Source organism: Barbatula barbatula, assembly GCF_947034865.1.
Source record: "Barbatula barbatula genome assembly, chromosome: 19".
In the NCBI taxonomy this organism is placed as follows: Eukaryota; Metazoa; Chordata; class Actinopteri; order Cypriniformes; family Nemacheilidae; genus Barbatula; species Barbatula barbatula.
In genome coordinates, this window is record NC_136782.1 from 10,991,826 (window position 1) to 11,006,815 (window position 14,990).

The following is a 14,990-nucleotide window of genomic DNA, read 5'->3' on the forward strand; positions in this document are numbered from 1 at the left end:
GTGCCCATATTCATGAGCCCAATACAACCCTTTCTTTAGTGGTAACCTTAAGCTCGGATAATGGAAATAGGACAATTCTTAAAGAGAACTCAATCGGAAGGAATTTCTACAAGTGCGTGCCTTTCCAGGTCAGTATACTTAACAATTACAGTATATTGTGTTGTGGTCATTCCCTTTTGTATGTCATTTATTTTTTTGAATGTTCTTTATTAATCATTTATTTGTCTTTGACCAACAAATCCATTGATTATATTTGCGTCTTTGATCGACTGGTTGGATCATTTAGCGAAGTGGTTTTCTAGCAAGAGTTAGTAACACTTTGCTTTAAAGCTCTTGTTCCTTGCTTTGGATCCTGTAGGTCCCTGTAGTGCTTAGACGGTTGCCACAGTGTCTATATGTTAAAATTGAAGGAGACAAGACATCACTAAACAAAACTACTCAGATTCTCATAAAGCCTCCAATGAAGCTCATTTTCATCCCAATCTACAAGCCAGGAGAAACCGGTATTTTCGTATTCGTTAAATTGCCTGTGCTTCTACATATCAATGAATGTGATTTAACGGCATATTTTTTGTTCATACAGCCAAGTTTACTCGCTTTATTTCTTAGGTGCTACTGTGCTGTTTACAATTCTCTTCCCTAGTAAAATTTCGCATCGTCTCTTTGGATTTCCAATTTCTTGACTCTTAATCAGAAGGTAATACTATCGATTTGTTTGCCATAGACAAAAAAATGTATAGTCAGTAATTTTCGGTAATGGCCATCAGTAAGAAATGGCTTTAACATGACATAATCCTTGCTTCATTTATCAAAGTGCAGTCAGGGTTTGAATAGCTATTATGCCAGCTCTTCAAGCATTGTCACTATAATACCAATGATCAAACTCAATCTTTTTCTGTTTTCTTTTCAGTTTCAAACCATAGAACTCCAGGTACAGTATAAAATTATTTAAGCATATGTTTGTTACCTTTCTGTCAGTCTCTCGACGTTATGTAGAGTCCACCACATGGGTTTAGAACTTGAGAACCAGTGTTCCCTGATCGTAATTTCAAAAGGCCAATGAACTGTTCTGGCCAGTTGCCCTGATTAAGGACCTTTCTGAAGGGCATGGCACTGAATGTCTTCTACATGGTATGTTTAACTATAGATTTAGTCATACTGTACATTGCTTGCAACCTTGAATCCATGTTTGTTTGCTTTTCATAAACTCTCACAATATTTTTCCACTTTGGAAAAGACCTGGATCCCACAAAGGCAGTATGGCTCAAAATGGCCTTGTGTCTGTCAACGTGCAGTTTGGAACGGGTAGGAAATGGATATTACGACAGTACAATAATTATTGTTTTCTGTATGTTCTAAGAGCCTCATTTACTTTGACCGGTTTTCCCTTTGTTACAGAAAACAAAGGCAAATTGTAGTTCACATTAAAAAAGACCACAGCCCTCTCTCCATTCGCCCAGGTGGTGGTGTACACAGTTCTTCCCAACGGAGAAACCGTTGCGGACAGGTGGAACTTCCCGATTGAGCAATGCTTGCCAAACAAGGTCAACAAATATCACATGAAATCCAGAAACTCATTTATAATGCACATCTTTTATTTTGATTAAATAATCCCTGTATCTGTGCTCCAGGTGTCCTTAAGTTTCTCATCTTCCGTGGCTCTGCCTAAAGACACATCGTCTCTAAACCTGAATGCCCAGCCTGGTTCTCTATGCTCCGTCAGGTCCATTGATCAGAGCGTACTGCTTTTTAGACCAGAAGCTCAACTCAATGCTGCCTTTGTACGAACTGTTTAACAGAAGAATCTTTAAAAATGTTTTTATTGGTCTGTTTGATTTAGTGGTGTAAATTCATCCTGTAAATGAACTTGATCTGTAGGTTTTTGGAATGTTGCCAGTCCAAATGCTGGTGGATTACCCATATCAAGTCTGTGAATATAATGAAGATCCCTGCATACCTGTAGACATGGATCCAATTGACCCCCCAATGCTGGCGAGGGAAAGACGTTCACGATTTGGTTATCCTTATTACAGTAGCAACGATGCATACGGTGCCTTTAAAGTAAGATCTCATGTTGTCCTGTTTCCGTGAATAATGATAAACTAACATTCACTATCCATTTAATGAGACATGATGCTTTCTTTTAGGCAATTGGAGTGAAAATCGCTACCAACTCTGATGTGAAAGAACCTGTTTACTGTTATGAATATAAAGTTATGACAGCCATGGGTAAGTTACATAATCTTTCTTGCTGATATTCTATACTTTCTGTACATACTGTCTGCTCAAACCGTTGCAGGAGGTGCATTTCAACCGAATGCAAGAGAAAATTTGGTTTTTGGTCCACCTGGGGAAGACACTGTTCAAAACACAATTCGCAAGTTCTTTCCGGAAACTTGGATATGGGATCTTGTGCCTGTGGGGTTTGTATAGCTCCCGCTTATGTTACTATACCTCCATTCCCTTTCTAGAATCCAGGTATAATTGCATAAGGAGTAATTTGTATTAGTGTTTTTATTTAGGAGCTCTGGATCCGTGACTCTTACAAAGACTGTTCCTGACACCATCACTAAATGGGCCACAGATGCTTTCTGTACATCTTCATGTCGGTTTTGGAGTTGCACCCAGCACTGCTCTCACTGCCTTCCAGCCGTTCTTTGTCAGCCTCGCTCTTCCCTACTCTGTAATCCGTGGAGAAGAGCTCGCACTCAAAGCTACTGTATTTAACTACCTCTCCAAATGTATTATGGTGCGTCACCCTTATAAATCTGAAAATATGCACAGGACTATCATTTTATCTGTTTTATACACAAAGCATTTTTTATAGAATATTTTAGTCTGCTTGAGCGACAAATTTACCATAAAACCGCTAAACTGAACTTTTCTACACTAGAAATAAACTGTAAAATTGTTTCCCCATTTTTCTAAATTTGCGGTCTCTTCTGTAGCCAAGTTGACTACCTTTCAAAAATGCATAATCTGTAAATGACATCTGTGTGTTATAATGTACAGGTGAAGGTCACACTGGAAAAGTCAGATCAGTTCTCAGCTCTGCCTTGTAATGGCTGTAATTGCACTCAATGTCTTCGTCCAGGTTTTGCTCTCTTCTGCACAGTTACAGCATCTGTTCTGGGTAAATCCAATACATTGATATGGTTTGTTGTGCTCAAGATTGCAAGTACACTTTCTATAAATGCAGCTATGCCCCACTTATTATGGCTAATTCTATATTTTATAGGTATATGTTTAGAATATTACAATAAGTGGGGTGAAGTAAAGTACTTTGATTGAATCATAAGTTTTACATAGTCATTTTTAATCCTACTATTGGAAAAAAGGTAAGTCAATTGGGGCAAATTGATGTGAACTACTACTTAAAATATACAAAGTAATGTGATTGTACTTGGAGATTTTATTAACTGTAAATGTTACACCATTCACTGTCCTTACATTTTATTTGCTGTATATTACAGGAGAGGTAAACGTTACGGTGAGAGCTGAGACTGTGAAGACGCTGGAACGTTGTGGGAATGAGATGGTGACTGTGCCAGAAGGACGCTGTATTGACACTGTGGAGCAGTCGTTTCTAGTCGAGTTGAGTATTTCTTAAACCATAGAAGTTATAACCTTTAGAATTCAGCATCCTGGCAAAGGTGTTTTTTAAATGAGAAACTTATTGCAGAGCAAAGCCTTTGAAACTGTGTAGGACAAAGACTTTTCTTAATGGTCTCAACCAGCAAGATTTCTATTTTATCAATTGAAAACTATGTATACAATTATAATTTTAGCGTTTCAAGTTTGTCACAATAACTGAAGTTGTTTTATTTCAGGCAGAGGGAGTTGAACAGATTATCACTCAGAACAATTTACTGACCTGTTAAACAGAGGAGTTCATTCTGTCACTTTAAATTAGTTAACAGGTACGCCAACAGTTAACACAAATATTTGTACTTGTCCAAAGTATCCATCTAGAGCAGAGTTAGAATTTATCAACGTGATATAAATGAACTAAAATACAAGCTGCATCGTCTAAACCGTCTGTAATCATGCTGCATTTTGTGACAGTGATAGTTGTCTACTTAAACTAAATAACATTAAAATATTAATTTATGCTCCGTCCGAAAGACAACCAATCATCATATTGCATTCAAAGCAAGAGACGTACCATTGACTTAATTATATTTCTATTAGGCAACACTGTGAACACAACTGTCTCTCTTAAACTCCCTGAAGTTGTTGTGAAGGATTCTGAAAAAAAGCTTTGTCACTGTTCTGGGTAAGTTCAATTTAAGTGTCTAAACATGCATAATGTATTAGTAAAAAAACACTAAACTTATTGCTACTCGTGCTATTAACTGTGTGCTTTTTAGCTGAAATGATCTGCTCCTGTTTGCTCCACAGGTGATCTGATCAGTCATGCGTTAAGAAACATCGCTGATCTGTTACGGATGCCTTACGGCTGTGGAGAGCAGAACATGGTGACCTTTGCCCCCAACATTTACATCCTTCAGTACTTGGAGAGCAGTGGATAGCTCACTCCTGAGATTTTGGCACGAGCTAAAACCTATCTGCAGACTGGTGAGAATTATATTATAATTAATATAAAATGATTACAGTATATTCACACATCAAACTTCCAATTTTGCAAAACTGAACTTCCTGAAAGACTTAAGAGGGTTTGTTTCTAAAACCTTTTATTTTTGTCATCTTATACATTTTATCATATTCATTGTTACTATACATGACTAACTGCACTATGTAACTTATAAAATACACTGTAAAAAAACCTGTCAAATTTACGGTAAAATACCGGCAGCTGTGGTTGCCAGGAATATACCGTGAAAAAAATGTGGAATCTGTAAAAGACAATACGGTATACTGGTTTTGTAACCCTAAATTTTACAGTAGACAACGTATTGTTTTTACCAAAATCATGGTAGAAAAAACAAATATATTTGTCAATTATACGGTAATTTTATGTAAATGCAACTTTCCATAGCTTTTTACGGATTATTTGCAGTAAAAAAAAGTTCTAATATAATAATATTTACAGTAATTTGTTCTTGAGAATACAGCATGTGTCCATATATATGGCTGGTAATCCATGGAGGAATTAATAAACATGAAACAAAAAATGACCTGCCCCTGACCGATCAACAGTAATTAGTCACTGGGTCCTGCGTTGGTGAAGGAAAGCACTCAGTGGAGTTTCTAATGCGCATGGTGTCGAAGAAACAAGCTCTGCAGGAGTACTTCAATGTCCATCAGGAGTTCACTTTGGACTGGCAGGATCCCCTCTGCAGCAAAAAATGGACAAAGTTTGATCAGTGCTTGAGCAAAATGCACAGAAATGAAACGTGCTGTCAAAAACAGATCTAATGATAAAAAACATTGTTGGAAAACATTGTATTTAAATTTCCTATTGATTTATCATAGAACTTGAAGTTAATGACTGAATGCATGGTGATGAGACTTATCATTCAATCTACATTTTATAGCGTCAGTTTCCTTCATCGTGTGAAACTGCTCACCTGGACATGAACCTGAGCTCGGCTAATTAAGATTAGTGTCTCCTGTCCATCTTTCTTTTGCAAAACTTGAATAATACCACTGCTTACCTCTTATTGAATCTTTGGGTGCAGACTTAATTGAAGAGCCTCGTATAAACAGGGTGTGATGTTTAGGGAAACCAAAGAATACAGGCACCATAATTTCTTCCAGAAGACTCACAGGGGGGCAACGAAGCTTTCATTGTTGACTGGCTAGACCCCTTCTGCATTTAGAAAGAAAACAAAAAGGGCATACACCATAAATAATAATAACTGACAAAAATAATGAGACAAGAAATTTAATTAACAAGAAAATAAGTGCAAAACAAGTTTCCCTGTGTTGCAGTGTAGCTGAATGTTTTTCAACAATTTGATTTACGGTAAAACACATACCAAATATTTCCAGCCAAGGTTTGATTCAATCTTCAGCATGCTTTTCCTGCCATTGTCTTGAAACTGTTTCACCTGTCACTCTCATTTGATGCCGTTTACAAAAACAAAACAAAGGAAAATGAATTTAATGAAGAAGAAAAAAAATATATATATATTATTCTTATATATATATATTATTCTCATTATTCTTGTCTCATTACCTTTTTAATCATAATAAAGACAAAATATGATTTAGAGACAACAGAGAAATGTGCATCCTCTTACTGGACAAGTGACCACGTGTCCTTCCACAATATGGCTCTTCAGATATTAGAGTTTTGACACTGACGTTCACACATCGCCATTGCACATGTAAACCGCCACACCAGTGACATGGGTAACTTTAGGGGCCGAGTGTCTTCGGTAAAAATGAGCCTTAAACGCGCCATACCTGGTGTATGTCTGCTTCAATACACCGAAATAAACAACGTGGCTCATTCCGATGCAGTTTACAATGAAGCACGTAGCCCCTTGATGACTGGACTACCTTACCACAGAAATTACAGGTTAACATATCTACATTTACTTGGGTAATTCCTCCCTAGCAAATTAAGCACGCCAAACAAAGAAGCTAATCAACAGTAATGCTAACTCAACTCACAACCTCACTCATAAAAAAACTAACTCCTAAAATGATCTATAAAAGCTGGGCTGGTGGGTTTTTATAACGGAGATAAATTGAAGTCGCATGTAACGTTACTCACCTCACCTTGAATTAATTGTAAGCTGCCAGGATGTCTACAAATTCCGAAGATGCTGTTGCTGTGAAAGCAGCTAAAAATGGCGCGAATAGCTACGAGTTCAAACTGCGTCCGTTAGCGAAGCCAACAAGTCTCCTGCAAGAAAAAAGAGCGGTCTGCACACAGCTCAGCAGCGCACCGCGCTATTGGTCATTTTCAGGTGATGTCATCCCGCAATTTAATGTCGTTCTTTGTTTCTTTAGGAGAAAAAAAATTAGCTCCAAAAAATGTTTTTTTAGGAGGAGGTTTGATCAGAAGTCACGTCTGCTGCAGCCACGTCTTGCCTTGCTTCCCCTGTTTTTTTGGTGAAATGGTTCGCTCATACTGCACAATGTTACTACCAGAAAAATAAATTCTCTGCAATTCGGTAAAACGTCTGTACACAATTTACCAGCAGTTTAGCTGCCAATCAACAGCGATCACACAAACTCCACCTTAAGTGGTTCCGCCTTAAATTTGGTCTGATAATATGGCGTGAAAATAACAAAGTTGTGTTAAAATAATAATTAAAAAAGATTATTGAAATACATTTTATTCACAACCATGAACTTTATTTTAAACATCTTCGTTTGCTGTTGATTTTTTTTATCAGAAGGTTAACAATGATATAGCCTACTGCAGGCCTAACTTTTAACCCCTTGCCCGTCATAGGATCACTGGTGATGCTGGATTATTGTTGTTCAAAATGCATTGCTCGTCAAAACATCACACTCTTACTTGATCTGGACAGAATCAGCATCACAAGAAAGTTTTAAGACTCCAGCTTCGATATTTGACCACTGTTTATGATTAATAAATCAATGTCACTGCAAACCAGTTTAATGTATGCCAAGAGTGCAAAATATTTAATCTGTAACGTTCGTTATTTTGAATAGAAATCAAAACTCACACAACATTCATTCTCGTCTTCTCCGGTTTATTTGTGCTCAAATACATTTATTAAACAGAATCTGCCAGGGCTCTTAGTTTAATAGAGCGTGTATTTGGAGAAATGATCATTAATTATCTAAAATATATGTTGGTTATGTGTCTATTCAGAATGACTTATGAGCAGCAACCTTTTTATTTTGGGTCATGTATGCAGCACTTGCCAAAATTGGGGGTGAATGGTAAATTAATCTGTATGTCAGTATCTGAATTTTAAAATAAAAAATACTATCAATTTTATTGTCTTTTACTGCTGATATTTGCTTTTTTAATGGTATTTACTGGTTGTATTATTACGGTGGAACCTATTTTTTAACATATTGCTTCTGTAAAAATTAATGTTTTTGTTTGCTTAAAAATCTACAGATTTATACTGTGAATTCCAATGTGCACAACCCCAAAAGACGTAGTTTTACTCTAATACCGTAAAATGTAAGGTTTTCAGACATTTTCAACATTACAATATTTAATTGTAAAATGTATGCATATTTATGTTTTCACAGAAAATATTTATAATTTCAACATTTTATTACAGTAAAAAAGTTTTATCCAGTCTCACAATTAACGGTTATTCAATCTATTTAATACAGTAAAAATAAGTTTTTGGTTTTACGCTCCATTACCGTTGGAATTTGACGGTGTTTTGCTGTATATTTTACTGACTTTTTTTTACAGTTTACCCGAAATAAGGTTTTCCCTGTAAAATGAAATTTGACCCATTTTTCTTCTATGTTTGCAGTCTTAAAAAATACATACAAATATGTAAAAAACAAACAGTAAAATTCCGTTTTTTTAATCATTTTACATGCAAAAAAATAACAGATCCCTGTGTGTTATAATGTACAGGTGAAGGTCACACTGGAAAAGTCAGATCAGTTCTCCGCTCTGCCTTGTAATGGCTGTAATTACACTCAATGTATTTGTGCAGAAGAGACCAAAACCTTTGAGTGGACGTTTACAGCATCTGTTCTGGGTAAGTCCAATACATTCATATGGGCACAACCAACAGATAATGTCATTTTATTTTTGTTATTGGTAAGATTGCCAGTACAAATTTTAGTAACACTAAACTTAAACCACATATGTATAATGAATTATAAAAGTATAGTTTTAATGTATATATTATGCCTTGTAATGCACCTTACAATGCATTTTAATCTCTCATGATAATTGTAACTGCAGTTAATATATTAAAACCAATTAATTGTTACACATTCATTTGGTAACATTTCATGTATTAAAACACACGTTATGAACAATTATAATGCTTCATACCCTTTAATAACCTTTTATAATGCATTATACATAAAGGATTAAAGTAAAGTGAAATATTTAAGTAGAAAAAATATTCTCTATAAATGTCCCTACCAGGCATTTATGATGGGCAAACTGGACATTTCATGTAATGTTCAAACTGTATCACTATGATTGAATCTTATTTTAAAGGCGTAGTTCACTTAAAAATTTGCCCCCATTTACAGTTAATAAAATATTCAGTAAATTCAATATAGGTAAGGACAGTGTGTACTTGTGATTGAATGGTGTGTATACTACAGGAGAGGTAAACGTTACGGTGAGAGCTGAGACCGTGAGGACTCGGGACCGTTGTGGGAATAAGGTGGTGACGGTACCGGAAGGACGCCGCATTGACACTGTGGTGCAGTCGTTTCTGGTCGAGGTGAGCCTTTCTAAAACCATCGAAGTTATAACCTTTAGAATTCAGCATCCTGGTTTATTTAATACAGCTGTTCTTTGTTGGTTGTTTTTTAAAGTTTTAAAGAAACTTAACAAGGAAATCTTGCAGGCTTAGACCGTTAAGAAAGAAGTCTTTATCCTGAAAAATAAATTCATACTATTGATTACTAAAATGACAATTGTATAAAGTAACATGTCTTGTGTTCGTCAATAATAACTGAAGTTTTTATTTGTCAGGCGGAGGGAGTTAAACAGATAAAAACTCAGAACGAACTCATCTGTTTAACAGGTTAGTAAAATGATTATATTACTTTAAATTAAGAATGTTCCAGGGTCAATACAATTTACAATCAGTTAACACATTTCAATCCATGATCCCTAAGCTTGTTTACTTAGAATCAAACTCCCACCTCCAAATGGATAATTTAATTAAAGTACAAATATTAATCAACATAATAACAATAAATGAACAAGAATACAAGCCGTATAGTTTAAACCCTCTGTAATTGTCTTGGTTTTAGTCAACAGTGACAGTGACACTTAAAGTCACAGTGAAATAAAAATGAAAATACAACAAACTCCAGGCCTGGTCCTCTCTCACCCTTCCCTGTTGTCGCTCCTCTCTTATGCTTCTGGAGCTCCTCCGTGAGAGATGTGAGACCTTGCGCCTTTCCCTCACGGGTCTCGCAGAATACGGAAGTAAAAACGATCGCAACTTCCGGTTCACGGGGACTTTATGCTGTTTTGAACATTTAAATATTCCTTTATGCTCAGTCCGAAAGTCCACCGATTCTTATCACTGCATTGAATACAAAGCAAGAGAGACGTATCATTGATTTTATTATATTTCCATTAGGCAACCGAGTGAACACAACTGTCTCTCTTAAACTTCCTGAAGTTGTTGTGAAGGATTCTGAAAAAAGCTTTGTCACAGTTCTGGGTAAGTTTAAAAAGTGAAAATGTCTAAACATGCATAATGTATAAAAGTATTAGTAAATATCCACACTCTATAAACTGTGTGGACCTCAGGATGAGCCGAAATGATCTGCTCTTGTTTGCTCCACAGGTGATCTGATCAGTCATGCGTTAAGAAACATCGCTGATCTGTTACGGATGCCTTACGGCTGTGGAGAGCAGAACATGCTGAACTTTGCACCCAACATTTACATCCTTCAGTACTTGGAGAGCAGTGGACAGCTCACTCCTGAGATTTTGGCACGAGCTAAAACCTACCTGCAGACTGGTGAGAAAAACTATAATACTGTATAAGCCACTTACAGTCACCACAACATTTCGGCAGATGGATTCTTTTTAGTGACGTTGAGTCAATAATGACTTTTCCAGCCTTTGCCTTCTCAGCATAGTTACGCATAAAAAAACTATTACAGTAAATTCAAACATCCAATTTAGCAAAACTGCACTTCCTGGAAGACTAAAGAAGGCTTGTTTCCTCATCATATTTTATATTATTGATACAAATCTGTTATTTTAATTAAAAATTCTAAATCATTTTAGATTCTTAAAATTACCATGGCTTATACTTTTTTATTGGGGTTTGTTTAACCCCATTAACCTTCAGCACTGTGTGTAACTTGTAAAATGCGTTTTAAAAAAGGCTAAAACTTGCTGAATATCTGAGTCTTAGTAGGGGCTCTTTAAGTATGTTATGCTCATTTTCTTTTCACAGGCTACCAAACACAGCTGAAATACAAACATTATGATGGGTCTTACAGCGCCTTTGGGAACAGTGATTCTTCTGGGCACACCTGGTCTGTTTAAAAATAGACTATGAAACATTTATTAATATTTTCTGTGTGATTAGGTTGCAAAGTGTAAATATTATCGTTTTTGAAATAGTTTTTTTATTACTCCGATTCTCAGGTTAACTGCATATGTGATGAAGATTTTCGGAGGGGCAAAGAAGTTTGTGTTTGTAGATGACACTAGCATCGATCAGGCTAAGATTTGGTTAGGTCAGCAACAGCAGGGGAATGGCTGCTATAAAACAGTGGGCGTCCTCTACCACAATGACATGAAGGTAAGAATAGAAACAGGAAAAACCTGAAGCATAATTAAAATTTAATAGAATGGGTGTTGACGGCTCAGATGAACTACACTTTCTTATCTGCAGGGTTGTTGGTCTGTTTGTTGGAGGGCCTATTGTGGGATAATCATTATGGAACACAAAAATACGTGTCTGTTTTTATGTAAAGAATAGCTATATTATATTAAGGACATTTTTAAGAAAAACACATGTCTTATATTCCATTGTACTATACAAACAGCAACATTGAGTGATGTACAATATTAAAGTCTCTCTGCCTTGTTTCTTCTTTCACAGGGTGGTGTTAGTGATGATGTCACTCTCACCGCATACATTGTAGCAGCTCTGCTGGAACTGGGCGTGAATACCACTGTGAGTGTTAAGACTCTATAAGTCTCTATAAATCCAAGTAGAAGTAATTGCATAATTGCCACCGATGTTGACAAGCTTCTCATATTGCTTGCGTTGATAGCGGAGTGCAGAGCCGGTGCAAATATCGATACAACCCTTCTCTGTGTCTATTTTTATTGAGAGTGAACAAAAATGTCATGTCAGTAAACATGTTTGTCAGCAGAATATTATGCAATATAGTCCAATTTAGAGAAAATGAAAATAAACTACACATCCATTACAAGACAATAAACTCTGTTGCATCAAGCAAAACAGATAACACAATAGCAGTTTCTATACTTTAATACCTTAAATTTGAGTGAATCCAGATGATTTAAACAGTTTAGCCATACTTGAAGCTTTGGGTTCTGCGTAACATACACTTCAGAAAACATAACTTTTTAGCTTTTGAATATGTACGTGTTGACAGGTTTCAACATTGGGCTTGGCAATAAACATTGTTTGTGTGTGGCGTCACATAAGCCTGATTTTATAAAGGCAATGCAACTAACAAAGAGATTTTTCTTTAAGGATCCCATGGTGAAGCAAGGCCTTGTTTGTCTCAAGGAAGCTTCCAGCAACCTTAACAACACATACTTCACTGCCCTGGCCTCCTACACATTCACTCTTGCTGGAGACCAAGACATGAGACAGAAACTCCTCTCTTGACTCGACTGTCCAAGTTGGAGATAAGGTGCCATTCAGCTCTGAATAAAACATTTTTAAATTGTTTCAAAAATTCTGATTAGGAAAACAAACCAAAAGACCTCAGTCTCATGGGCTCTTATCACTGTCTTTTCAGGGGTTGGGCGATATTGGACCCAGGCAAATAATGGGCAAATGACAGGCTCTTTAGAGGTAGAGATGAGTTCATATGTGTTGTTGGCGCTTCTTTCTGGACCAACACTGCCATCATTTAAACTGGACTATTCTGCTACCATTGTACGCTGGCTGGCCAATAGGCAAAATGCCTTTGGAGGTTTCTCGTCTTCTCAGGTACAGTAATGTTATTTCAAGGCACTTCATTCATGGTTCAACTACAATGGTTCTCCGTCTAAGAGTGTAATCTTTGTTTTAAAGTTGTCACAAGATTGGTTTCAATATACGGAGGCTATTTTGACAACAGCCTGTAATTGGCTTCCTCCCTCTCTATGAACAGGACACTGTTGTGGCCCTCCAGGCACTCGCTAAATACAGTGCTGCCACCTACAGTCCAACAGGAACCGTTGTTGTCAATGTGACCTCCCCCTCAAACCTGAAATACAACTTCACTGTCGACCAGGGAAACCGACTGCTTTACCAAGAGAGACAGCTGCAGCCAGCTGCAGGAAACTTCACACTCGCTGCACGAGGCCAGGGCTGTGTGTTTGTTCAGGTTAGTAAGATGCCTTCACGTGTTGCTCTTTTGATGAGCTTTACATGAACTTGGAGATATAGTTCACCCCTTTATTGAAATGACAATTCAAATCTCACAAACATCCATGTGGCTCCATTGGGTTAATAAGTGTTCTGAAGCGAAAGAAATGCATATCGCCAAATATAGCAGGAAGGCAATAACTTCAGATGTCCTGTTCCTGCTTGTCCTGCATGTGACTGACTAGATGTTATCAAATTATCTTGTGATGAAATTTTAAATTTTTAGGTGAACAATTCTTTACCAGCTACTGAAGTGAAGTTAAATGTGGCCTTGCGCATTACAGTATTCTTTTTTCCTCAGTTTGCCTTGCACTACAATGTCCTGCCGTCGAACTCCTTGGCCTTCAGCATCATTACAAATGCAACATCAACTTGTAAAAGGATACAGTACTATACTGTCACATTAGCTTTCACGGTCAGGTGAGCAGCTTCATCTTCATTCATTGAGTAGCCCTCGTGAGTTTAGAATGAGTATTCTTTTGTACAGTGTATATATATATACAATTGAACGTTTTTAGGGACCTATTCAGAGCCTTAACCAAGACAATCACTATGCTATTTACATGGATATGGCCATAGCTATTTACATGGATATGGCCATAGCTTATATTTTCCAGGATAAATAAGTATACAATTGGGCCCCCAAAAGTTCCTTCAGCATTTAACATTTCATGAGCCAATAAGACTTTCGTTTGCTGTTTATCAGGCCACATACACAACACTAACACAATACCAACAACAGGTCATTGTTCATAGATACAATGGTCCACGAGAAGAGTCAAACATGGTCATCATTAATGTGAAGCTGCTGTCTGGATTTGTGCTGGATTCCTTGTCTCTACAAACTGTGAGTGACACTTTCAGGCCTTCAGTCTTATTTCCATCTCAAGCTCTGCCCCCAAGCTTTCGATATGTTCTCATTGGTCTCTCTGTGTCCATAGCTTCAGCAGGATTCCAGAATCAAACTTGTGGAGCAGAATGAAGGACATGTCATCTTGTATTTAGATGGGGTAGGTCTAAAGTGTAAAGTGAGGAATTATAAGCATTTTTAGATGGATTTTTGTCATGTGAATATAATTGATATGACATCAGGTGTCATTTTTACTTTAAGATGAAAAAGGAGGAGGAGAAATCCTTCACCTTGATGCTTTGGCAGAATGTAGTAGTGAAGAACCTGAAACCAGCTGTGTTGACGGTCTACGATTACTACAAGACCAGTATGTGTTTATTACATCACGTGTTATTCATATTTTAAATATCGATTACACTTTTATCATACTACGAACTACATAAAATAATGCTTGAAAGGTTGTAAATTTAACCTGAAAATATTTGGAGCTGGGGTTTAATACATTTATGATGTTTTAAACTAACTGTTCTTGACAGATTAATATTATGATGTTTTAAACTAACTGTTCTTGACAGATTAATAAAATTTTACTCAATAGTTTGAAATGGGTTTTACGCCTCATGAAAAAGTAAAATGCTAACTTTGACTGTACTTATGGAATCAGCATCAACTGAAATGACATCAGCGTCAAAATTATGCAAATTAAATTTTTGACTGTAAAGAAATCCTGTTTTTGTAAATATGCCTTCTACAATCTGTAAGGAGAATGTTTTATTAAAACCGTAGAGCTTCCCATAAGCATGTAATGCACACATGCTTTTTTCCTTTTTTAGGTGAAGGTGCTGTGAAGCAGTACACCTCCCCATGTGTCAGTAAGTAATTGTTGACATATTTACATAGAATTCAAGAGAACATTTTCAATGTAACATTTTTATTTCTATAATGCC

The 14,990-nt window shown here is 36.6% G+C and overlaps 1 protein-coding gene across 1 annotated transcript; it reads left to right on the top strand.

The window, feature by feature from the left end:
- Positions 1 to 1,107: 1,107 nt before the first annotated feature.
- On the top strand, positions 1,108 to 14,923 carry LOC306908832 (alpha-2-macroglobulin-like protein 1; the record flags this gene model as incomplete). The annotated part of the gene is given in 23 exon segments (XM_079482047.1): positions 1,108 to 1,131; positions 1,632 to 1,781; positions 1,879 to 2,061; positions 2,148 to 2,229; positions 2,300 to 2,423; positions 2,523 to 2,604; positions 2,606 to 2,749; positions 8,495 to 8,621; positions 9,205 to 9,326; positions 9,581 to 9,632; positions 10,200 to 10,283; positions 10,410 to 10,586; positions 11,031 to 11,112; positions 11,225 to 11,381; positions 11,685 to 11,759; positions 12,309 to 12,443; positions 12,447 to 12,453; positions 12,550 to 12,773; positions 12,937 to 13,152; positions 13,900 to 14,040; positions 14,135 to 14,203; positions 14,305 to 14,410; positions 14,877 to 14,923. Coding segments are annotated over 23 exon segments (2,610 nt in total).
- Between the last annotated feature and the right edge of the window lie 67 nt (positions 14,924 to 14,990).